The sequence below is a fragment of the Sceloporus undulatus genome, unplaced genomic scaffold, assembly GCF_019175285.1.
Source record: "Sceloporus undulatus isolate JIND9_A2432 ecotype Alabama unplaced genomic scaffold, SceUnd_v1.1 scaffold_19, whole genome shotgun sequence".
NCBI classification, from domain to species: Eukaryota; Metazoa; Chordata; class Lepidosauria; order Squamata; family Phrynosomatidae; genus Sceloporus; species Sceloporus undulatus.
Window position 1 is genome coordinate 2,006,696 of NW_024802941.1, and position 24,517 is coordinate 2,031,212.

Consider the following 24,517-nt stretch of genomic DNA (forward strand, 5'->3'; position numbering starts at 1 on the left):
AGAACTCCTTAGCCCTCAGGACAGCTAATTGGCATGTTGTGGACATCATGTGCGTATACTGAATGGCCTGCTATTTTGTGAATTATTTACTTCTACTTTAGCAGTTAAAGGCTTGTTTGTTTTTTCTTAATGTTTTGGAAGATGTTGTGTATCTTTTAAAATATATAACTCCTATATGTGAGACCACGTTGGTGAGTTACACTGTGAACAGCAGCCTACTTGCCCTCTGCACCCATGCTTGAATACAAATCTACATTCAACGGTACATTAAGCTCTTCTTGTCCAAAAAGATCATCTGTCAAGTGCCACACAATGGCTTGGTTTGAGTGTACAGTAACAATAAGCCCGGGTTCCCACAAGATCACACTGCATCATCATGTTCAGGCAACATGCTATAGCATGCTGTCTGATAGTTCTTGCTAGATGTTCTCTGCATGTTTAACATTAAAACAAAACACTTTAAATGTTAGAAACACCTTCACTAGAATAAAGAATGGTAATCTAGTTGAAGGGACACTGAAGAGACCATTGAACCAGTTCCAAGTTGCAAGGGAAGTTTACACTGGAGAACAGTTTGTCTTGGGATTAATCCATTGTAACAGATATCAAGCCAGTTCAAGATTACAGAAATACAGGTTTTATATGATATTGGCTCACTGGCTTTTCCTGTCAGTTTGGAATGATAATGTCTTGGTATTTCCCCCCTCTACCCTTGCTATTTAGGGCTGCTTTGTGTTCAAGCCAGATACGAAGAAGAGGAAGATATCTTCAGCAGGTTAGTGTGCAACAGATGTAATGAATCCACATTGACTAGAGACATTCATATTGTAAATTCAGCCTGTTTATATGGTGCGCCCATCTTTATTTCTCCTTCTGTGGTGATTATTCTTGTATGGTAGGTAATAATACTGTACTTCCAAAGATATATAGAATGTAAGGGTACTGTGGCATTTGATTATAAAGGATTTGGTGTAGTCTAAAGCATAATCTAAAGGTCTAAAGCTTCTTCATTGTTTTATATGTAATCATAACTCAGTCCCCCTCCCTGGATTCATGTTGTTCTGTCATTTTTATAACCAGGCCTGTACATTTTCCTTTTGAAAAAAAAAATCTAAAGGGATTTCTTTAAAGTCTTTCCCATATAGAGATTTTAATGACTTGTAGCTAACACTGGTGCGGTACAGACGGTGCTGTACTAGGGTTAAGGGACCACGCAGCAACCACACGGTCTGTAATCCTAGTACAGTGCACCGCCATAACAATGGCAGCGGCCTGTATACACAGGTGCCGCAATTGTTACGTAAGCGCTGCACGGCGTCCACACGTTGCCGCATGGTGGTTATGTAAACAGCGTGCCAGTGTCACATGTGTTATGCCTCCCCTGCGGCTTTAAAAGAACCCGCTTTTCCGGGTTCTTTTTACTCTGCAGGGAAGCCAAGCGATTAGGCAGCTGCAGTTTCTCTGCGGAGGAAAAAAACACCACCGCCAGCCCGGACAACATGGAAGGTATGTACCGGGCCACTGTGTAAGATGATGCATGGGTACTGTATATATGAACCTTCTCCCTAGACAATTTTGTATTATCTTCTTTCTCCTGCTTCTCTATGTGTAAGCTGTTCCCAAAATTCACAAACATATTTCTGTATATGTACATATCTTTTTGCTCCTTTACAATTCTATTCACCCAAGTCTAATATAGCATTTCTGCCCCTCTTTTTTGTCAAATCCTGGCCATGCCCACTTTGACCTTCCTCACCATGAATGGGGATTACAAAAAGCTTTAGGCCCATGTTGGGGGCAACAGACTAATGGTTTCATCTTGGGCAGATTATTTTCTCTGAGCTTCAGTTCTCCATTGCTAAATGAAAGTAAGATTATGGGGTACATTTAAAACAAAGTAGTCACAATTAAGCAATAAAATATGAATACACCTAGGTGGTTTCTGCCTTCTAAGGATTTCTAAATTTAAGTATTTGCTAAATAAAAAACACACACAGAATCCAAACCATTGTAGAATGCAGCCTTATTTTTAACTCAGAAGGATTGACTGTTGTTATTTTTTGTAGTGCAGATTTTTTCTATGCTCATGGTTGTTATTCTGATGAAAATAGAATAAATTATACAATTAGGGGGCTGTAGCCAAGATAGATAAAAAGATAATATGGGAACACAGCTATTTTAAACAAATTAATGTCTCCAGAACCAGATGAACTATGTTCAGGGGTACTAAAGGAACCTGCAAGGGGGAAAAGAGGACCCAGGCAACTGCAATCTGATCAATTTGGCATCAATACCAGGAAGGATTCTATAGCAAATAAATAGTCTGCAGGCATTTAGAAAAGAAAGCTGCAATTACAAACAACCAGAATAGTTTTCTCAAGAACAAAGCCATCATAGTGTGATCTTATTTCATTTAAAAACATAGAATTACCGATTTGGTAGACTACAGAATGCTGTGGATGTACTGTATCTTGATTTCAGAAAGACATTCGACAAGGCACCTCATGGGAGTCTTGTGAACAAGCTGGTAAACTGTGGAGTAGATGATGCTACTGTTAGCTGAATTGCTAGGTGGTTGATAGACCAAACCCAAAGAATACTTACCAGTGGTTCCTCATCATCCTGAAGAAAAGTTACAAGGGCTACAACAGAGGAGGGGCAACCAAGATAGAGAAGAGTTACCACATCACACCCTATGAGGAATGGTAATAGAACTCTGTATATTTAGTCCAGTGAAGAGAGCACTGAGTGGAGATCTAAATTGTCTTAAGATATCCAAAGAGCAGTCATATGAAAGGTGGGGGGAAATGCAAAAACTGGAGAGCATCCAAGGAAATCCAGTAAATAGAAGGAGACATGCTACAGTATAGTAAAAAGAATGGCCTTGTTCTTGCTAAATGCCCAAAGGCTTTCATTCTTCTAGCAAGTAGTTTTGGAGCTCCTCAATTAGAACGTTGTGTAGATCATCTTTTCTGAAGGTTTAATTGGCCTTAAAAGACATATAGTGGCCACAATACATTGGTCTTGTCAGCAAATAAAAGATAATTTTTTAGAATCCTATGGTTTGTGTCCCATTTTCCTGCCTGAAAGGTGAAGAAATTTGTTTTCTGCTTCTTCAAAGGAAGGCCCAAAAAATGGTTTCAAGTGGCAAGAAAGGAGATTCTGATTAAACACTAGTAAGATCCTGGTGGTAGGAACTTTTCTGCAGTGGAATGACTACCACTGAAGGTAGTGGCCTCTCCTCCATTGGAGGTCTTTAAATAGAACTTCCATCTGTGGGGAATGCTGTAACTGTGGCCTCCTGACAGGGGTTGGACTAGATTCATCTTTAGCTCTACAAGTCTATGATTTTATGATTGTATCATTGAAAGCAATGTGATATTAAAAAATAAAAATAAAACATGGCACACCTTAAGTAGTGGTGATATCCTTTAAAACATGGCAGAAATGGAGAAAAGGTAGAATGGATCTACTGGTAGATTGTGTGTTTATGTGTAGATGTCTACATGTTGACTGATGGCGACCCCTTGAATTTCATAAGCTTTTCTTAGGCAAGGACCACTCTAAGGTGGTTTTGCCAGTTCCTTCCTCTGAAATATGGCCTATAGCACCTGGCATTCATTGGTGGCCTCCCATCCAAGTACTAACCAGTGCTGACCTGCTTAGCTTCCAAGATCAGATGGGATCTGGTGGTTTTAGGGCAAGTAAGCTGCAACTGGTAGATTACTGGGCAATTTAAAATCAGCAATAAATTAGAAAGAAGAGTGACTACATGGACATAATAAAAGCACAAATGAGAAATTCAGCTGGTTGTTCCATTTGTTTGTTTTTTAAAGGAGATAGTATTTGTCTATTCATATAAATATTTAAAGGAGGCTTTTACGTCTTATACTTTGAGGCAGCTATTTGTGGGTGCTTATACTGTATCTTCTTGAGCTTTCTCCTGCCTGCAGATGTATTCAAGTAAATGTGAGAAGAATTAAACAGAACAATTATTTTCACTTTTTTTTTTTTTTTTTGCATTTCTGTCCTTGAGAGAAATTCTGTGTTATAAATATTGCGTGTGACTGCCAATTTCTGTCTTATTTTTCTAGCTGACTACTTTAGTAAAGGTAATAAAGATGCTGAGGATAGTGGGCTACGTTTTGATACTTGTCAGTCCTTATGGAAAGAGATTAAGCGTGAAACAGAGGTGAGTTTTAATTTTAACCATGAGACTGATGTAAGCTTTATATGGAATGTGGTGGTTAAATCAAGAATTTTAGTAATGTTTTGTAGCAGAACTTAACCTATTAAGTGATTTGTGCATGTTCACTTTATACCATATGTTATGATTAAATTCCACTACAATCAATAAACATACCTAGGTTTGAACTACAGTGTTACGAACTTGCTCACATGTTACTTGAACTTAATTTTAAACAAACAAAACCTGGCTACCATTATAGGTGGAGGTTCACAAATGTGATTGTTTGTTAGTATAAATATAAAGGTTTATAAATAAAGGTTAATAATAATAATAATAATAGTACTTTTTATGAGTATACACTCGTCCCTCCACATTTGCTGGGGTTTTTGTGGGAAAACATTGACCTTCCATATGCTTTGGATTACAGAGTATCTTTCTATAGACACCATAATGTCTTCCTACAGGCCATGCTAGATGAGACTAATTGAATGTTAAATAAAAAGGTCTGAAGAACCAAAGGTTCTCCGCCTCTGGTTTGTAGCTGACAGATACAAAATGAATTTTGCTTGTGCATCTTATGATTATACTGCTCTACTATATTAATGTATTACCAGCTACTGAATTTGTTATCTTATTTCTAAAAAGCAAACCTGAAGACACAAACCTGTTATGAAAGCAACTGTGCTGTGAAATTTTTGTGCTTCCATGTGGTCTAAAAGGATCAAATCAAATACAGTTGGCCCTCTACATTCACGGGTTTAACATCCACAGGTTTGATTATGTGCGAGTTTGCCATTGCCCTGCCCCAGCCACTTTCCTCTTGCTTTTCAGGACAGAAGCAACACTTTGCTCACATTCCTTAACCTGTAGAGATGATGATGATGAGGAGGAGGAGGAAGAGTTTATTTGTATTTTCCCGCTTCTCCCAATAGATCAAAGCGGGATTACAACCAAAAATAGGCATGTAGACTGAGTTAAGGCCTCCCAAGCCATGGCTATGTGCTTATCTCTATGGGCTAAAGGAGCATAAAGAGTGAACACCTGGTAGCCAGTCACTGCTTGAGGCTGTTGTGTGCACATTCACATAAGAGTGGTTGCAGTAGCTCTTGCGCCCAGGCACATGTTCTTCATGCTTCCCCTTCCTGAAACTTGAGGTTGTTGTATGAATGTGTGTATGGCAGCCTCAGGCTTCAGGATGGTGGTGGTGGGACTCACCCATCAGGTGCATGTTTCCTCCCCCTGTGGAACCGACCAACCATCCACTTCTTTCAAGCCTAAAGAGTGCGCACCTGGCAGCCAGGCCTTGCCATCACCTCCACTGCTCCTCACCCTGTTCACAGCTTTTCCACTTTCACATGGGTCCTGTGCCCTAACCCCTGCAGCTGTGGAGGGTCAACTGTACTTATGTATCATTTTAAGGATATACCACACTATTTAAGTTGTAATTTTTCTGCAGCTGATTATCTTCATGCTCCCTAATCTGATTTTTTTTTAAAAAATTAATATTCTCCTAGACATCAAATTAGACACTTAAAAGCAACTATTTCAAAACATTTCTGGAAACTTAGAAAATTATGTATTTGATTACCAGATAAATTATTTTGTCTGCAGGCGATTGCCAGGTAAGCTAAATAATTTCATGTAATTACAGCTCAGTTAACTTTTGAGACTGTTTAAGGAATACACTGAAAGTTTATTGCGTGTCTTTCTTCTGTTGTCTAACTGTAAGCGCTGTATCTGTTTTCTTTTTAACAGCAACTACAAGAAGATCTCAATAAAAAGCTGTTTGATAATCTTCTAGATTTTTTGAGAACATCTCATCTGGACTTCAAACAGAAGAAAACAGAATGGGCTTGTCGGATGAAGTCTAGAGAAATTCCTACAGCAGCAGTTGTCCTAGGTAATGCTTTATCTTGTATTATATCATATCCCTGGTCTAGTGAATCATCAGATTCACCAGATATTAACAGTGAAAACAAAACCCTGGAAAACCTATTAGAGCTATTGTAGTCAAGGATCATGAAATAAAGATCATCATAATACCAAATCATAATACCAAATCAGATACCCAGATTTACTCCAGCAAGATACATTATAATTGTGAAGGAGCCAATTTTAACTGGAAAAGGAACATAAGCATGTTGTTGATTATGGCCTGTTACAGACAGCCAAAATAAAGCTGCTTCGAGTCACTTTGGAGGTATGGTATTTCAATGATACATGCGTCCTAAGAGTCCAAAGGCCGCACCAAAGCCACACTCCAGTCCTAAGGACTGGAGTGCAGCTTTGGTGAAGTTTCCAGACTCTTAGGATTCATGCATCATTGAAATACCATACCTCCAAAGGGACTTGAAGCAGCTTTATTTTGGCTGTCTGTAACAGGCCAATCTCTCTTCCGTGTGTCGCCTAAATAATTCAACTAAGTTGAGTTCTAACATTTATTTATCTTATTCATTTTTATTCTGCTTTTCTTTGAATAATGAGACTTTTAACATATTCAGAAGCAATACATATTAAAAACTATACAAAATGTCAGTAAAAGTTATTCAGAAACAATTAGATAATTTACAAAGTTAAACATTAAAATTCATTAAAAAAAAACTATATACAAACCTTAAAACCAGCATCACACAACATTAAAAGCCCATCCCAGACAGTTTTTAAAAGGCTGACAGCATAAAATAGTTTTAACTTGCTAATAGGAGAGCAAAATACAAAATCACCCTGGCTTCCCTAGGGCGGGAGTTCCAAAGTCTGTGAACAGCCACTGAGAAAGGCACTGTCTCCTGTTTTTCCACCAAATGAGCATGAGAAGATGGTGGGAAAGATAAAATGGCCTCTCCTGAAGGTCTTAGATCGGTAATGGGACGCACAAGTAGAGATAGAGTTCTTCAAATAGCCTAGACCTAAGTCTTAAAGGGCTTTATGGGTCATGACCAGCACTTTGGATTTTGCCCAGAAACAGACTGGCAGCCCGGGGAGCTGTGGCAAAAAGAGAGTTGTGTGCTTCTTGCAGGCAGCCCATTAACAATCTGGCTGCAATTGTTTGGGGCAGTTGAAGTTACTGAGCACTTTTCAAAGATAGCTCCACACAGAGCACATTACAGTAAACTAAATGGGAAAATTTTAATGAGAAAAACAAGAAAATTGAAATAGTCACAGAATTCCCATAACTTGGATCAAATATTGATCAGAACAGAGATTGCAGTCAAGAAGTCAGAAGAAGATTAGGACTGGGAAGGGCAGCTATGAAAGAACTGGACAAAATCCTCAAGTGTAAAGATATAACTTGGAACACTTAAGTAAGGCTAGTTCAAGCCATTGTATTCCCCATCACCATGTGTGAGTGTGAAAGCTGGACAGTGAAGAAAGTAGACAGAAAGAAAACCAACTAATTTGAGATGTGCTGAAGAGAGCTGAGGATACTGTGAACAGCCAAGAAGACAATCAAATGGGTTATAGAACAGATCAAGCCTGCACTCTCCCTAGAAGCCAGGTTGATACAATTGAGACTGTTGTGCTTTGGCCATATCATGAGAAGGCATGAGTCATTAGAATATTTATTTATTTATTTATTTATTTAGGTATTTATACCCCGCCCTTCAGCCCTAATGGCTTTCAGGGCGGCTTACAATTATTATTTTTAATCAGACAGTTCCCTGCCCTCAGGCTTACAATCTAAAAGACATGAAACAAAAGGAGAAGGGAATGGTGGAGGGAAAGGGGATGAGGTCCAGTGGTTCTTCTCTCCCTCTGAGGCCTGGACCAAGGCAGATGGATTGGAGAGAGGGCTCTTCCTTCTTCCAGGCTAGTCCTGATGGAGCTGGACCTGCCTGGTGAACTCCCTAAGAAAAGACAATGATGTTGGGAAATGCAGGGGAAGACCACACACCACATGGTTAGGTTCAATCAGAAAAGCCACAGACCTGAACTGACAGGGTCTGAGCAGAGTAGTTGAGAACAGGGAATCCTGGAGATTTTTCATCCATAGAGTCCCTGCTCTGGAGGTCAGGAGAGCCCTCTGGAGCCTGTTTCTAGGAAGCACTGAAGGCTTCCCTGGAAGGGAGAGGACCAGATGAAAGTTCTGCAATTGGATTAGGCCATTGTATTTTATTTACATTTGTTAAGTCAGTAGTACCTGAATCTGTAGATATTTACTGTGGTTATTTAAATACCAGTCCTCTTTTATACCAGTTTTAAATATAGTGTGATATACCACAGAGGCTGAACACAAAGCCCCTCAGACATGCAGAATTAGTTCCGTGCCCTTTGGATCACAAACAATGAATGTTTACCCTTTTGGATTTTTATCTGATAATTTTATCTTCTTTCAAATTTCAAGTACAACATAGCTGTATGAGTGTTGGCTTACTTATACATAACGAAGGGGTTAGTGCAAAGAATTAGAGAGCAGCATGACATAGGATCTCCAGAGGATCTTGAGAGAGACTACTTTCCCAGTGGGACTCCTATTCAAATTAGAAGGGTTTGAAAACCTTTAGACTTTATAGAGCCAAAGTGTTTTTTTAAGAACAGTCCTTCAAGATGGGCAAGCGCGTTTGAGGAGGACCGAGAGACACAGATTGCCAACTTTAGAATGAGAAAACTAGAGGATCATGTGTTGAGAGCTGCATTAGGATTTTGTTTTACTTCTTTGAACTTGGCTCATTGTCATCTTAAAACAGATTTTGTAACTTCTTGAAATGCATCTGGGGGAGGTTCATGTGTGTGATGCATTCAAATATTGTTTAACTGGCTTGTTTAGAATAAAAGCTTTCTTTTCATAAATCCTCATTTTCATCCTGATTTGCAATCTGTCTGCTCAGTGCACTAGTGATATCTCCCATATTTTCCAGGAAGGTGCTCTGAGAAACTAAAGCTGATGGAAGGGGCAAAACTGGCCCTTGGATGCATCCAATCAGGGCTACTGATAGAAAACTTGTGGTGACAGCCTACCAGAATTACCTCTAAAATGGAAACCCACTGTTCCACTCAAGAGTGGGAGACAGTGAACAATCTCAAACACCTGCCATGTTAGCAATTTTTCTCACTTTTTGCATTTATTTATAGGTTGTACAGCATGCCTTTCATCCCTTTGTTGATGAGTCAATTCACATACAAACCTGATAATGAGACAACACAGGTGCCAAAGCCTCTGACAGCTCTACTTTCCATAGCACATGAAAGCATAGCCTCTAAGCCATCCCCTTCATGTACCTGCCTCCCAGAATTATCTCATTCTTTCTGGTGGCATCTGCATTCTCCTTAAGAGGAGGATATAAAAATGATAAATAGGAATGCCATATAAAATTGTTAAAATTCTTGTTAAAGAATCTTGTTAAAAAGCTCTCTGTGTTACTTATAAATCGGTGTTGGCTGCTGCTGGTGTTCTATGCATCTGTGCATCTACATTTCCCCTCATAATAACAGCACAAGAATAGATAATATTCGGACAGGTCTGTTTTGGTATTCCTTTCTCCCTTTTGAAGACCAGTACCATGTTTCTGTCTTTTGTCTCTATTGCCAGTTATAAAGCATTTGCTGGCTTGGTGTAATTAATGTTGTGAAACATATAAATCAGTTCTTTTAAATCATCTTCCAAGAAGTGAGGTGAAGATAAATTGAAGCACCTAGACTGGGCTCTACAGGCGAATGATTATTCCAGCTCAGACATCAGAAGGGCTGCCAGACCCAGAAAAACCCAGAGGAGTGAAGACAAGCAGACTTCCAAAGGGAAGGTAGTTTGACCATACATCAAAGGAGTCACAGACAGAATAGGGAAAGTGGTAAGCAAACACAACCTCAAATAGTTCACAAACTGAACAAGAAAATCCAGTAAATGCTATGCTTAGCAAAGGACAGGAGAGACCCTCTCACAGCCGCAGAAGTTTACCACATACCATGCAGCTGCAGACAAATCTACATAGGGACTACCGAATGCAGTGTCCAAACACGAATCAAGGAACATGAGAGACACCGCAGATTGGGTCAGCCAGAAAAATCAGCAGTAGCAGAATACATTATAAACCATCCTGGGCACAAAATGCTGTTTGACAACACTGAAATTCTGGACCATGCCAACAACTATCAGGTCATAATGCACAGGGAAGCCATTGAAATCCACAATGGACAATTTCAATAGGAAAGAAGAAACTCTTAAAGTAAATGAAGGCCCTGGACAGACTGGCCCAAAGTGGTGTGCTACCGCCGATACTAGAGTTCAGGAACATGCAGTAACCGCACGCTCCTGAGCCCTAGCATATCACAGTGGCTGCACCATGTCTGTGTCCCGTCCACACAGATGCCGCCATGATGATGTAAGCGATTTCCTGCATGGCAGGGGGTTGAACTGGATGGCCCTTGCGGTCTCTTCTAACTCTGTGATTCTGTGATTCTATGATAAACAGTGTATAGATGTCGCTGTGCATTGCTTATGTCACGAGTGCACCAATGGCGCATTCGTGACGTGCACACGCTGTCCTAAAAAGAACCCGGTTTTTCCAGGTTCTTTTTGGGGCAGAAGGACATCAGGCAGTTTGGCTGCTGTGGCGTCCTTTTGCAGGGAAATAGGCTATTGCCAGGCTGCCCTTTGGGAGCAATTTGTACCGGGCCAAAGTTTGGCTACCAGCCCTGCAAAATCGCAAAATCAGGACTCAGCAAATGCAAATGAGAAACCACCCAGGGTCAGGTACTTTTGCAGCAGACAATGATTACCAATTCAAAGGCACTAATCCTCTTTTGCATATCCTCCCACTCTGAGGCCTGGCCATCAACAACAGAACAATACACAGATTAACATGGGAATCACTCCTCCTTACCCTGGATCACACAGTGTGTGTGTATGTATGCACATACATACACACACACACACACCCTCTTCCAGGTCAGCATTCTCTGAAGATGCCAGCCACAGATGCTGGCGAAACGTCAGGAATAAACTCTTCTAGAACATGGCCACATAGCCCGAAAAACCCACAAAAAACTATGAAGACAACTGTCAATGCAAATGTGCATAACACACTTATGTGTAGACTATCCCTTAAACACAGGCTGTACAGTGTGAGTAATGCACAGTCCCTCAGCTATATGTATTAGGAATACATAGTCACAGTTTGCCACAGTCACCAGTCCCTGGTGAAAGATTTCAATGCTGCGTTATTTAGGTTTTTTAAAAGGCAACGAGGTTGGCAGCCCTTGATCAGATTCAGCATGAAGCTTATGTTCTTTATTTTTCCTGATTCTTCTCTTAGGTGTGAATGTTACAGACCATGATCTGACATGTAAAAGACTTGCTGAAGTTCTTCAAGATGATGTTACTCCTTTTGTAGTGACACTGAGATCAAAGGAATGTCCAGGTAAAGATTGTTTATAGGTAAATTGCATCAATAACATAAGAAATGTTCCTCAAAATCAGCATAGTTAGGCACAGTCCTATTTGTCTTTAACTGGAGGTTCCATCGATTCGATATGGGAGCTTTCACATTGTAAGATAGTATTTTAAATAATGAAGTATAAACCAATTTTAAGCAAATTTGCTTAATTTGAACAGTTTTGACTGAACTATCTGGCTTATCTTTGTGCAAGCTTGTTTATTTAGTTCGCTTGAGGGGTTCCATGAGTAAAATTAAACAAGGCATAAAATCAGGTAAAATCTTTCAAAATACAGTTTGGGGTATTGTTCTTTCAGAGTAACATGCAAAAGTGTTTTATCTTTCTAAATATATGATTTGCATTTTCAAGGCATTAAAAACCTATTGCAGAAGCTGATGATTCAGCTGATGGGCTGCCCTATAGATATGGATTCATCTGAAGACGAAGGCTCTTCCAAGATTTCTCCAAACAGGATACGTTATTCTGTGTCATCTCTTACTGATTGGTATAGGAATATAACCAAGGTCAGCTTCATTTCCCCAATCTGTTTATCATACCTGTTTCCAAGACCCAATATGGTTTTTTTCTGTGTTTTGCCCCAAGTGGGTTGTCAGGATGCAAATAAGCATCCTGTGTTGGTATCCAGACATCTCTTTAAAGAACTATGCTCAGGTATATCTGAGTACATACATGAACATGCTATTTTTCAGCAAGGGTATGAAACTGTACCTTTGGTAGAGAAACGTTTTCTTGCCCTGCCCTTTGCCCCCCTCTTTAGGCTTCTCGTATATTTCTTTACAGAAAGAGAAGAAATCATCTTTCTTCCTTCATGAGCCCAGCCATTTTCTGCTGCTGTAGATAGTTTTACTAGTTTTAAAAACAATTATTGAGCTTAATGGAAGATGTAGTCTCTGTTCCAGAAAGAGTTTTTGTTCTGTATGCCCTGTATGTTATTTTTCATGTTTATATTCCATCTTTCTTCCATAATGCAATGCAATTCCTGTCCGATGCAGGCATTGATTCTTATTTATCTTTAGCAAAGTTCATTGTTTTGGAACAAAACATTAACTTCGCTCTTTTCTTGAATTATCTTTCAATGCATGTGCTATGAATTGAAGAAAGCAGATACTGAAACACCATGCAAAAAAAGAATATTTTCATCTAGCCATTGGGAATCTCCTCCAGTTGTGGTTATTTTCAAGGATATAGAAAGTTTCACATCCAAAGTACTGCAGGATTTCATAATTATCAGCAGGTAATATGAGAGGAGTTTCCAAAACAGCAATGCTCTGTTCCACTGTATTTTCTATAGGAAATGAATAGATAATCTTGATTTATATCAGCTTTTTTTTTTTTTTTTTTTTGCTGTTTTTATAAATTAAAAATACAGGTTGGAATTGCTCTATTTTGCTCAAGAAACTAAATTATGGGCTGAGGTTACAGAAATGTATACAATTCCTACAGAAGCAGATTTACCACTTATGTTTAGGCATATTTTAGGCATAAGTCATTGAAGCTGCAGTGGAATACATACTTGCTTGTAAATATATTTAACTAAACTTTGGGTAAATATAAATAGAAATGCAGCTCAGAGGCATTCAAAGAATTAAAAAAAAAAACCAGGAAAATTCTCCTGGATTTCTGAATAAGAAAATGGCTTGAGTTAGATTAGTTTACTGATAAGTAGAAATAAAAAAATAGCAATCAGAAGTAGAAATTAGATAAAAGCAATAAACATACTCATAGACAAGAGAAGTTGCACAACACTTTAACATTGTTTTTGCTTTGTTTATACAGGATTTCTCAGTTAAGAGGCAGATGATCATCTAGTTTAGGTGTTTTGGGGGCTGTTCACACAGGTCAAAAGGCTTGCGTTCTCCCCAGCCTCACATTGTCCTGTTGGGACGATGCAGGCCAATACCCTTGGGCCAGGATCAAGCCTGATCCCAGGGTAAGAGTCCTTTAATGCAGGTCAAATTGACCTTCCATTTGCTGCAGAATTTCTTGGAAACTGCAGCAAACCGTGGTTGATCAAACTTCCCTGTGTGCCTCTTACCTCCATTCATGGTTGCCATTAGTTAGCAGACTTGCGTCACACACAGTGATGGGAGTCTACTCATTAGTGGCAATGATGGATAGAGGTAAGGGGCACATGGTGGTACTTTGTACATGGCATTGGTACAGGCAGGCATGTAAGCCAATCCCGCACCAGCCCAGGGACTGATTCAGGTTGGCACCTGGGCCAGGAAATCATGAGCTGAGCCTCTGTTTTCCTGGCCTGTCTGCTCAGTCCCTTTGTTGAAGTATTTGTGTGCATTATTTTGTATGTGGACAGAAGCTTCCCTAAAGAATAAAATATGTAATAATTCTGCACATTGGACTTTTACCTGGATTGTGCATACACCATTATTCTGCACAAATACAAAAATAGATACTGGCACAAAACTCAATTGCTATACTAGCTGAAGTCCTTGGGTTGCTCATAAATTTCCAATAGCACTCCAAATTTCAATGCACTCCAAAAATTTTTACTCCTCCACACACTAGCTGAATCAGAATACATTATACACATAAGTAAAGATATTGCCTGCCTTTGCATGATTTATTATACTAGTCAAAGCATACAACGTTCACTAATGCAGGTAATATTTAACTTTGTCTACACACAGCTTTACTTGCTATTTCTGCCCTATAAATCATTTTTAGTTATAACTTACACTCTTGTTTGTGGGGAAAAAAACCTCAAGATGTAAAAAAAAACTTCTTGCAATTCAGATATGCTAGTCAACTACAGCAGGTCTGTACAAGTTGTATCTGTTCAGCTGAACGCTGCTCTTTAGCAATATTAGTCTGGCCAACCAGGGACTTGGTAGAGCTCCTGTATCTGAGCTCTCTCTGAGGCTGCAGAGACTGAGCACTTGGCAGGACACAATATATCAGTATTGATAAATTATTAGTATTGATAATAAGTGCTGATAAATTATTTAAGCATAGAGGTATGGTGAAAGTGTATTGTCATCTGATCGTTATATATAACTTAATTTTTTTTCCTCCTGTGTTTTTCTCTCATATGTCTAAGTCATTGCATACGTGAATTTCCATTGGTACTCATTTTTGGAATTGCCACTTCTCCAATGATCATCCATAAATTACTTCCTCATTCAGTTTCCTCTTTGCTATGCATAGAGCTCTTCCAGTCTCTGTCTTGCAAAGAGCATTTGACTAAAGTAATTGACAAGGTAATTGTCTTTATTTAATTAGAAAGCAAAATATGTATTTTATGAAATGATGAAGTAGAAGTCAAACTTGCTACAATTATTTGTTATTGAAGAAGCAGTCTTTCTTAATATGCTGGAAGCATTTTGGGGCAGTGGAGGCACGCTGCTGAATACGCAGTATATACAATCATTTCAGTGAAAATCTGTATATGAGTTTGCTGGAGAATTATTATATAGGAAATGGTAATGCTTCTGATATTTAATGAATTACAATTACCTCCCTGTGGGATAAAATGCGTTTTAACATAGAATGCTAAAAGCAGTAAAGATGAATACTGTAATAGTACTAGTATGTAGTCATGTGCTGTAATTCAAATCATGTGACAAATGGAAAGAGGTATGGGGTTTTGATAAATGCTTTGTCTGATTTTTTAAAAGCAGTTTAACAGAGTGCTTAATTTGGCAAGACAGTTCAGTGCTTGCTTAACTCATTTATTCAGTTCCAGAGTGGGATTTGAAATTCTTGCTTTTGACTTAATTACAGTAGTTGTCTATTGTGAAACACCAGAATGAGGCAAACTAGATATTTAAGTAAATTACAAAATTAAATTATATATGTTTCTGTCTTAATAGCTATATAACAATTTGCTTTTGCTATACCTATTTATGGTTCTACTGTCAAGGGAATACAGTTGGCCCTCTACATTTGCAGCTTTGACTTTTGTGGGTTTGATTATTCATGGATTTGATTAATGTATTTTATCTAGGAATCTTCAGGTCTTCCAGTGAAACTCTGTGGCCACATTTTACCAGATGTTGCACTGGAAGACCTAGAGATTTATAAGAGAACACTTCTGTAGGCATTTGTAGCTCCTCCAGCATAATTCTGTCTTCAACCTCTGGCAGATATTGATCATAGAGTTGTGTTGGAGAACCCAGAGAATCCTAGAGAGGTGTTCTCATAGGTAAACAAATAGTGTTTTTTTTTAATTTGCATTTTTCCATTTTCATGGTGGCCCTGTGCCCCTAACCCCAGTGAATGTGGATGGCTCACTGTACTTGCTAAATTGATTTGTCCACTACTGAACCCATATGCATTTTCAAAGATTCGGGAACATATTCTAGGACAGTGCTTCTCAGGCATTTTGATGTGGGGGACCAGCAATAATTCTCCAGTATGCCAGGTATTGGCATCATATTTGTGCCCACTGGCTACAATGGTTTCTTTCTTTCCTGGAAACTTATCAGGAACTGGCAGTGAATGCCTTGGAGACTAACAGTGTTCTGGGGCAATTTTAGCACTTTGAGTTGCATTTCCTTTATGTGAGTTTTCAACCATTGGTCCTAGTGATGTTTTGGGCTTCAATTCCCAGAAGCCCTATCAAGCATGGTGAGTAGCCAAGATTCTGGGAGTGGAAGTTCAAAACATGGACGTGCCCAAAACATACTGTGGGGAAGTATTGATGAGTGTCTGCTGTTTTTGAGATTCCAATTGAGAAAACCGCATAAGCTTTGGATTTCATTGACAACCATTTTAAAACAATTGTTATGTATTCTTATCTCATAAAGAAATAATGTATTCATCTTTACTTTTCTCTGTTTCAGCTTCTTCTGACAAGTCAATTTCCCTTTAAACTTAGTGAGAAAGTTCTGCAAGTGCTAATAAACATATTTTTGTATCATGATTTTTCTGTTCAGAACTTCATTAAGGGATTTCAGGTAAGCAGAGATTAGAACTGCTGACTAACTTTGAAAGTTATTGTGGTGTATAACTTTCCATTCTCACAATGAGGTGGTATGTCTGTTTCTTGATCATACCACTGCAGATTGGAGTTCATGTGGTTGAATACACCTGCAGACAAGGAAATTCTGTGCATGTAACAAAATGGACATGGAAGAAGAAAGATGAGTCAGAAGACTTTCCTCTGACATCTAATTGTCCATGTGCAGAGCATTTCCCCCCCTATAGTCACTATTATAAGTCATCATCAGAAACTGCAAACAGCAACTGAGGTGGTAAACCTTGAAGTGGAATTTTGTGATCATCACTAGACTTGCCTTAATAGGCTAAACTTTGGGCAGCCACTGTGCTAGGAGGAAGAAGAGCCTTCTCTCTTTTACCCTCTATTTCCGGGAGGGTGGTAGATGAGTGCCCGCAGCTAACACTGTGGAAAGGCAGGTGGTGGTCATTGATGCCATCAGCAATCTCTGCCTGCCCTGGAGTGATCCTCCACTCAGCTGCTCTGGACTGTACTTGCAGAGTGTTGGCTACAGCAGCCAAGAACCTCACCTTTGCCTTGTGAAAATGTGTCAGAAGACTCATATTTTGATTTGATTTCAGATATCTTGATTTCAGTAAGGCCTTTGACAAAGTTCCCCATGATATTCTTGCAAACAAGCTTGTAAAATGTGGGCTAGACAAGGCAACTGTTACATGGATTTGTAATTGGTTGACTGGCCGAAGCCAAAGAGTACTCAATAATGGCTCCTTTTCATCCTGGGGAGAAGTGACCAGTGGGGTCCCACAGGGCTCTGTCCTGGGCCGAGTGCTATTCAACATCTTTATCAATGACTTGGAGGACAAAATTGGGGGCATACTTATCAAATTTGCAGATGACACCAAATTAGGGGGAGTAGCTAACACCCCAGAGGAAAGGATCAAGACCTGAACAGACTAGAAAACTGGGCCATAGCTAACAAAATGAAATTCAACACGGAGAAAAGTAAGGTACTGCACTTAGGGCGAAAAAACGAAAAGCACAGATATAGGATGGAGGACACCTGGCTGAATGAAACTATGTGTGAAAGGGGTCTAGGAGTCCATGTAGACCATAAGTTGAACATGAGTCAACAATGTGATGCGGCAACTAACAAGGCAATGCAATTTTAGGCTGCATCAATAGAAGTATAGTGTCTAGATCAAGGGAAGTCATAGTGCCACTATATTCTGTTCTGGTCAGGCCCCACCTGGAATATTGTGTCCAGTTCTGGGCACCACAATTCCGAAAGGACATTGAGAAACTGGAGTGTGTCCAAAGGAGAGTAACTAAAATAGTGAAAGGTCTGGAAACCATGCCCTACGAGGAATGACTTAGGGAGCTGGGGATGTTTAGCCTGGAGAAGAGAAGGTTAAGAGGTGATATGATAGGCCTGTTTAAATATTTGAAAGGATGTCATATTGAGGAGGGAGCAAGCTTGTTTTCTGCTGCTCCAGAGACTAGGACCAGGAGCAATGGATGCAAGCTACAGGAAAAGAGATTCCACCTCAACATTAGGAGGAACTTCCTGACAGTAAGGGCTGTTCGACAGTGGAACACACTCTCTCGGAGTGTAGTGGAGTCTCCTCCCTTGGAGGTCTTCAAGCAGAGGCTGGATGGCCATCTGTTGGGGATGCTTTGATTGTGATTTCCTGCATGGCAGAATGGGGTTGGACTGGATGGCCCTTGTGGTCTCTTCCAACTCTATGATTCTATGATATTTTCATCAGTGTACCATAAAAACAAAAACTGGCAGAAAAAGTTTATCTCCTCTTTTGGTATGTTAAAGCAGGTTAGCAAAGTATCTCATTGGCCATATTTTGCTACAGTAATTATATGCTTTGAAAACTGATTGTAAATTTTGGCACAAAAAATAAGACATTTTTGGAATACCAAGAAAAATTGAAAAGTTATACTGTACAGGGAAAACATTTTAGTTGTGATTCATAATCACATGCTGTCTCTGGTATAGACAGAAGTGGGTGGTAAACAAATAACTTGAAATATGTGTAAAAGACATGAAGGGGAATCTTTACTCTCTCTAACTTGCTGACAGGAGTAATTGCATCATCAGAGAGGCACTAATTGATTTTTTCCCAAATTCAATGAGCAATACAAAACAAAGTGAAAAAGCATAAAAATGAAGCAAGTGGCTCTGGTTTTCTCTTGTGCAAGCAGGCTGCCCCATTTATTTAAATGGAAACAGCAGATCATCACTGTGTATGTTTCTGCAGCTATTAAATCACCGAGGAAGCTGCTACAGGCATCACAGCTTTTTGCAAGTAATCAAGTTTTTGAATTTAGACCAGATTGTTCAGATCTAATTTCTAGTTTAACTGGGGATTAGGTATGAGTCTCACAGTCCTAAAATGAAAAAAAGTATTTGTTTGAGTAATATCACACTGGAGGTGGAATTAACAGGAAGTGTTTATGCAAAATGATAAATCTAGTAAACTGCTGAAGTAAAGTGCCTTTAGAACAGTCTTTCAACAGAATTAAAGAGAAGTTTGATGATATGTGTTTCTGTAGGATAATGTACAGTCTGCCCGTGGCTTACGCGGGGGATCCGTTCCGGAACCCCCCCCCCCCCCCGCGGAACACAAATACCATGCATGCTCAAGACCCATTCAAGTGAATGGGGCTCGTGCATGCGGCAGTGTGGCAGCACGGCAGTGCACGCACGTGCCATGGGTGCGTGCCCCAGGTATCTAAATGGGAAGCCCCACCCCTTGCGCCCCGTGCACTCCCGCACAACTTTCAGCATATGCTGAAAGCCACATATAGCGCATATGATGCGGGCACGCTGTATATGTATTTTCAGTAACATTTCAGTATCTCTAAATATGCCACAGATTTTGATCTCTGTCTGCAGTAAATTATACAGTTGGCACTCCACATCCACGATTTAACCATCCACAGCTTCAAAAATATTTTAAAAAACTATAAATTCCAAAAAGTAGATGTTGATTTATATAAGGGACACCATTACTGTCCCATTGTATTTAATGGGACTTCAGCATCCACAGATTTTGGTATCCATAGGGGGTCCTAGAACCAAACCCTATCAGATATCAAGGGCCCACTGTATTAGTAGACCTGTTTAATCAGTAATCCATTTTGTGGAACTTGTGGCATATTGGAAATGCAATTCATTATTAATTTAAGGATTGAATCAGAATATGTAAGTTTTGAAAGTACTGCGGATCTCAGAATCATTATACATTATGACTACACCTTGAGTCTCCCTTAAGCCGCTCTGATAGCCTTGGCTGAAGAGTGGGGTATAAATAAATAAATAAATTATTATTATTATTATTATTATTATTATTATTATTATTATTATTTGGAAATCCAAAATCTGAAATACTACATAATCTAAAATTGTTCACCTGGGTGACTGAGATGGTGACACCTTTATTTTCTGATGGTTCAGTGTATACAAACTTTGTTTCACGCACAAAATTATTAAAAATACTGTTCATAAAATTATCTTCAGGTTATGTGAAGGTAACATGAAACATAAATGAATGTCATGTTTAGACTTGGGCCCCTTCTCCAACATATCACATTATATACATGCAAATATCCCCAAATCCAGTAAACTCCAAAATCAAAAACACTCCTGGTCCCAAACATTTTGCATAAGGCCTCTACTTTGTTTCTACAGCTGTGTCTTTTGGAGCATTTTTATTCCCAGCCACTCAGTGTGCTATGCTGTGAACCTCAGGAAGCTAAGAAGAGAGTTAATGTTTTATCACACAGTCAGTGTGAAAATATTCGAAGACTGCCATCTTTTAGAAGGTAAAAAATGAAAATATGCTGCCGTATAAAAACATGTCTTCAGTTGATAAAATTTGCATGTATATAACTATAGTCAACCCTCCGTTTTGGGGGGTATCCGTTCTGGGCCTACCCCCCCCCCACAAAAATGGAAACTCGCAGATATTCAAGTCCCATAGGGTTTAATGGGGGCACGTGCCCACGAACGGCTATGGGCGCACGCTTCAGGCGCCCCCCCCTCATTTTAACCCCGTCCGTTTGCTCCTTGCGTGTAAGCGAGGGTGGTGGATCTGAAGTCCATGCAAACGGAGGGGCAACTGTACATGTGAACCTGATAATTGTGCATGATATTATCTTAGGCTGGGAGTTTGCATGTGTACTGCATAGATCCAACTGTAGAACCTGACATCTTCTAGCCTAAAAATGGACATATTTTATTCAGTCTCTCCCATGTCTGGGGGACACGTTGTATATACAACTTGAGGAATCTCAGCACTAGTTGTTGTGCTGAAGAAGCAAGCTGCATTTTAATTTGAAAATTGATTTGCCTTTGTAACAGCATGTAATCAGAAGTGCTGTCGGCACAAACATATAAATTCTGAAGGAATGGCAAGAGAAACAGAGAGGTGATAGGGGTTTGTTTAATAGTTAAAGATACCCTGGTGGGATACCCCAACCTTCTTGCTGAAGAAGTCTCCAATGGTCTGTTCTATTGCAATGCCTGACAGTAAAAAAAAACAAACAGCTCCGGCAGTGGCTTTTTTGGTACTTCCCTTCCTTGGCAGACAGTGGCCGCTTCTCTGCTGCACCAGAAAAGCCTCAAAGGGCCACTGTAGTTCCTTTTTTCCATCCAGGCATTGCAAAAGGCCTCCAGAGAGAGTAGAGTGTTGGTGCTACTTTTGTGTTCTCTTCAGAGGGACAAAGATCTTACCTCTCTCTGCTGTACTTCTTTCACCACTGTACCTCTAGTACAGAAAGGCAGGTTTTTCTTTACTTTATTATATGTGTGTGATATTGCAATAAATCCAAGCAAAAGTCTCCCATCCATCCCACTATTAAAACAGTAGGTACTTCAAAATAGGAAAATTAGCTTTTGCTCTCTACAAAATGAGTTGTGCAAAGAAAATGAGAGCTTCTTACACAGCATCATTCAAGCTAAAAGTGATTGAATATACAAAGGAAATTTATGGAAAGTTATAAAGTTATAGAAATTAATCACTGCTAGTTCTCTGGCACTGTTTTCTTTTGCTTCATCTTTTAGAACCTTTGTTACACATCCCTAAGTTTTACCCTCGACTTATCTAAGAGTCATATCAAAATCCAAGATTTTGGCCCCCAAACCTGCGGTCGACTTATACATGAGTATATACGGTATATCTGCCCATCAAATAGGCAGAAGGCATACATTAGTACCTTAGAGCAGTAAATGCTTTTCTAGCAGGGGCCAGAGTAAGATTATGAAAGTAATGATCTAACCCAAACAATGTCTTATACAATGGGTACCAAAAAGAAGAGTTCGGGAGTGCAAGAAGATCAGCCCATTTGGAAGCAATATAAATTTTCTCTTTAATCAGTTGCTTGACTCTACGGGTGGCATAATTTGGAAGTGAGTCCACATTAATCTCATAGCTCTGTTATATTGTTCTAACTATAGATACTCAGGAGCTTGGAGAGTTAAGAGATATTTGTTCTAAAAAAACATTTTTGGGGAGCCTGGAATCACTCATGGATAACAACTTTAGCTAGTAGAAGGCAAGAGCAGTATGTGTACCAGCTTGAAGAGTAGTTTGGCTTGTTTCAGGGGTACACTTAGGGATTCTGAATGGCCATCAGTAAGTAAATAAAGCAGATAATTAGATAATAAGTACAGTTGCTTGAGAGTGGGGAAATACTTCATAGCTGAAAGTGTTCTAGGTGTACCTGGTGGTAAGCAACGAAAAAGTGGGTTTAAGGGAAGGTGGGGGGGGGGGCTGAGGACAATAAAAAGAGTAAGATGGGAAGGCCCTGGGGTCTCTGATACAGTGAATTCAAGTTAAAATGAGCTAGGCAAGATTTCATGCGTGGCCCTGTGATTTCAGTGTGAAACATTCAGAAAAAAGATCCAGAACAGTATTACAGTAGTCACTAAGGTCCAAAACACACTGCAGAAATAATCCAGTTTGAGACTGCTTTTACTGCCCTGGCTCAGTGCTAGGGAATCCTGGGAATTGTAGTTTATTGTGGCACCAGAGCTCTCTGACACAGAAGGCTAAATGTCTCACAAAACTACAGTTCTCAGAATAGTCTAGCATTGAGCCAGGGCAGTTAAAGCAGTCTCAAATTGGATTATTTCTGCAGTGTGTTTTGGACCATAAGTGGTTTCATTTGTGGTCGTGTATCCTTTGCGCCAATGTATGTAGCAGTTTGAATGTTAGACTACATAGAGACCAGGGTTTGAATCTTCACTCAGCCTTGGGCAAGTTACAGCTTCAGAGGAAGGCAAGGTAAAAGCATCTTTGAACACATCTTGCCAAGAAAACCCTGTGATAGCTTCACCTTTAGGCTTGCCATAAATCAGAAATGACTTGAAGTCACACAACAAAATCTTTTAGTGTTACTAGTTAATGCAACCACATTTTTTTCAACCAGTGGATCATTAATCAGTGCTTTTGTTAAACAGACTTTCATTTACTGGTACTGTCCTGAGAATTATAAGTCACCTTCCCTTTCACAAAGAGATTCTAACCTAACCAACAACTCATTGTTTTCCATGCATGAACATACATGTTTACAAGAATATTGTGCAAACACATGCACTTGCCAATACAGTTTGAAAAGAAAATGTTCTTGTCTTTCAATGGTCAAGGGTAGACTTATGTACCTTCCCTATTGTAACTTGCCTCACCTTCTTCTGTTCCCCTTCATTCTTCATTATGAGCTTTCTGTCATTGCTATTAATCATTGTAGTCTTTCTGAAATCATCTTAGTTTGTTTAAATCTCAGAAGAGGCTGCCTGCTGTTCTCTCTCTCAAATGCCACAGCAGTGGCAGTTGGGATGGAGGGAGGACCTCTCACCACCTGCTGGGACCACGGCACAGTGGACCAGCACCTAGTACATGAACTCGAGTTTCAAAATATTATCAAATACAGTCGGCCCTAGGTATCTGCGGGGGTTCCATTCCGGACCCGACTTGCTGATACCAAAATGGGCAGATGCTCAAGTTCCAACGACCCCAATGGCCACACCGCCATTAGAAACAATGAGACTGAAGTCTTCCCTCCCCCCTCACCTTCAAGGCTTCAGTCCCGGACTTGGCATCAGGGGCGGAGGCTGGAACCCCGTTGGCCAGAAGGAGCTGGTGCCAGGACCAAGGATCCCCCTGCCTCCAGGTCCAACACCTCAAGACCCTCATGCCAGCTCCAGCTCCCTCTCACTGATGGGGCTCCAGCCTCTGCCCCCGAAGCCAAGCCTGGGGCAGAAGCCTAGGAGAGGGAGGGAGGAAAGGAAGATGGGAGGGAAGGAGGACTTCTTTGTCCCCAATGGTTGTGCAGCTGTGTGCATGCACTGCATTGGGAACCGTGTGGGCTTGCTCTTTGCGGATGCTCAAATCTGCAGATGGCAAGTCCGTGGATACTTAGGCCCCACTGTAATTTTCTGAAGCAAAATCTCTTTGAAAAGAAGATTATACACATTTTGAAACTAGCCTTTTCCTTTCCTTTCTTTAGGTTTGTTGAAAGGCAGATATCAAACCAGCAGACCGTACTGCTGACAGATGACAGAGGCTTAAAGGTAACTTTTAAAATTAAAACATCTAAACAATTCATCTTCCAGATAACTGTAATATTTCTATGTAAAGCAATGTGATACTAAAAAGTACATTATTTTGCATTTTACATTCAATAATTTCAGCCTAAACTATGCAAGATTACTGTATATACTCATATATAAGTCTAGAAATTTTAGTCAAAAAATTGTCCCCCAAAAACCTGAGTCGATTTATCCACAGGTCAGTGTAAGTACTGTACTTTAACTCTTATTTTAAGAAAATGAACGATCCCTTGGTGAAAGGCAAACATGTAATCCGTCCAGGAATCACTGACCCCTCTCTACTTTCTCATCCGTCCATCCTTTATTTTGAGCACAAACAGTTACACCTACTGGAATACTGTAGGTTACTTGGCATTGTTTTCCTTTGCTCCATCCTTTAGATCAATGGTCCTAA

General features: G+C 39.8%; 1 protein-coding gene across 3 annotated transcripts in view; it reads left to right on the plus strand.

Annotated features, from left to right (window-relative positions):
* LOC121917475 (origin recognition complex subunit 3-like) overlaps positions 1-24,517 on the plus strand; it is a 60,872-nt gene that overhangs the window by 9,493 nt on the left and 26,862 nt on the right. For 2 of the 3 annotated variants that reach the window (XM_042443483.1, XM_042443484.1), the window contains exons 2-11: positions 724-775; positions 4,095-4,192; positions 5,945-6,089; positions 11,440-11,544; positions 11,930-12,084; positions 12,679-12,815; positions 14,640-14,799; positions 16,384-16,497; positions 20,203-20,336; positions 24,021-24,084. In XM_042443483.1, coding sequence (XP_042299417.1) covers positions 724-775; positions 4,095-4,192; positions 5,945-6,089; positions 11,440-11,544; positions 11,930-12,084; positions 12,679-12,815; positions 14,640-14,799; positions 16,384-16,497; positions 20,203-20,336; positions 24,021-24,084 — 1,164 coding nt within the window. The remainder of the gene's footprint in view (positions 1-723; positions 776-4,094; positions 4,193-5,944; positions 6,090-11,439; positions 11,545-11,929; positions 12,085-12,678; positions 12,816-14,639; positions 14,800-16,383; positions 16,498-20,202; positions 20,337-24,020; positions 24,085-24,517) is intronic. The other variant, XM_042443485.1, reaches the window with a different exon arrangement.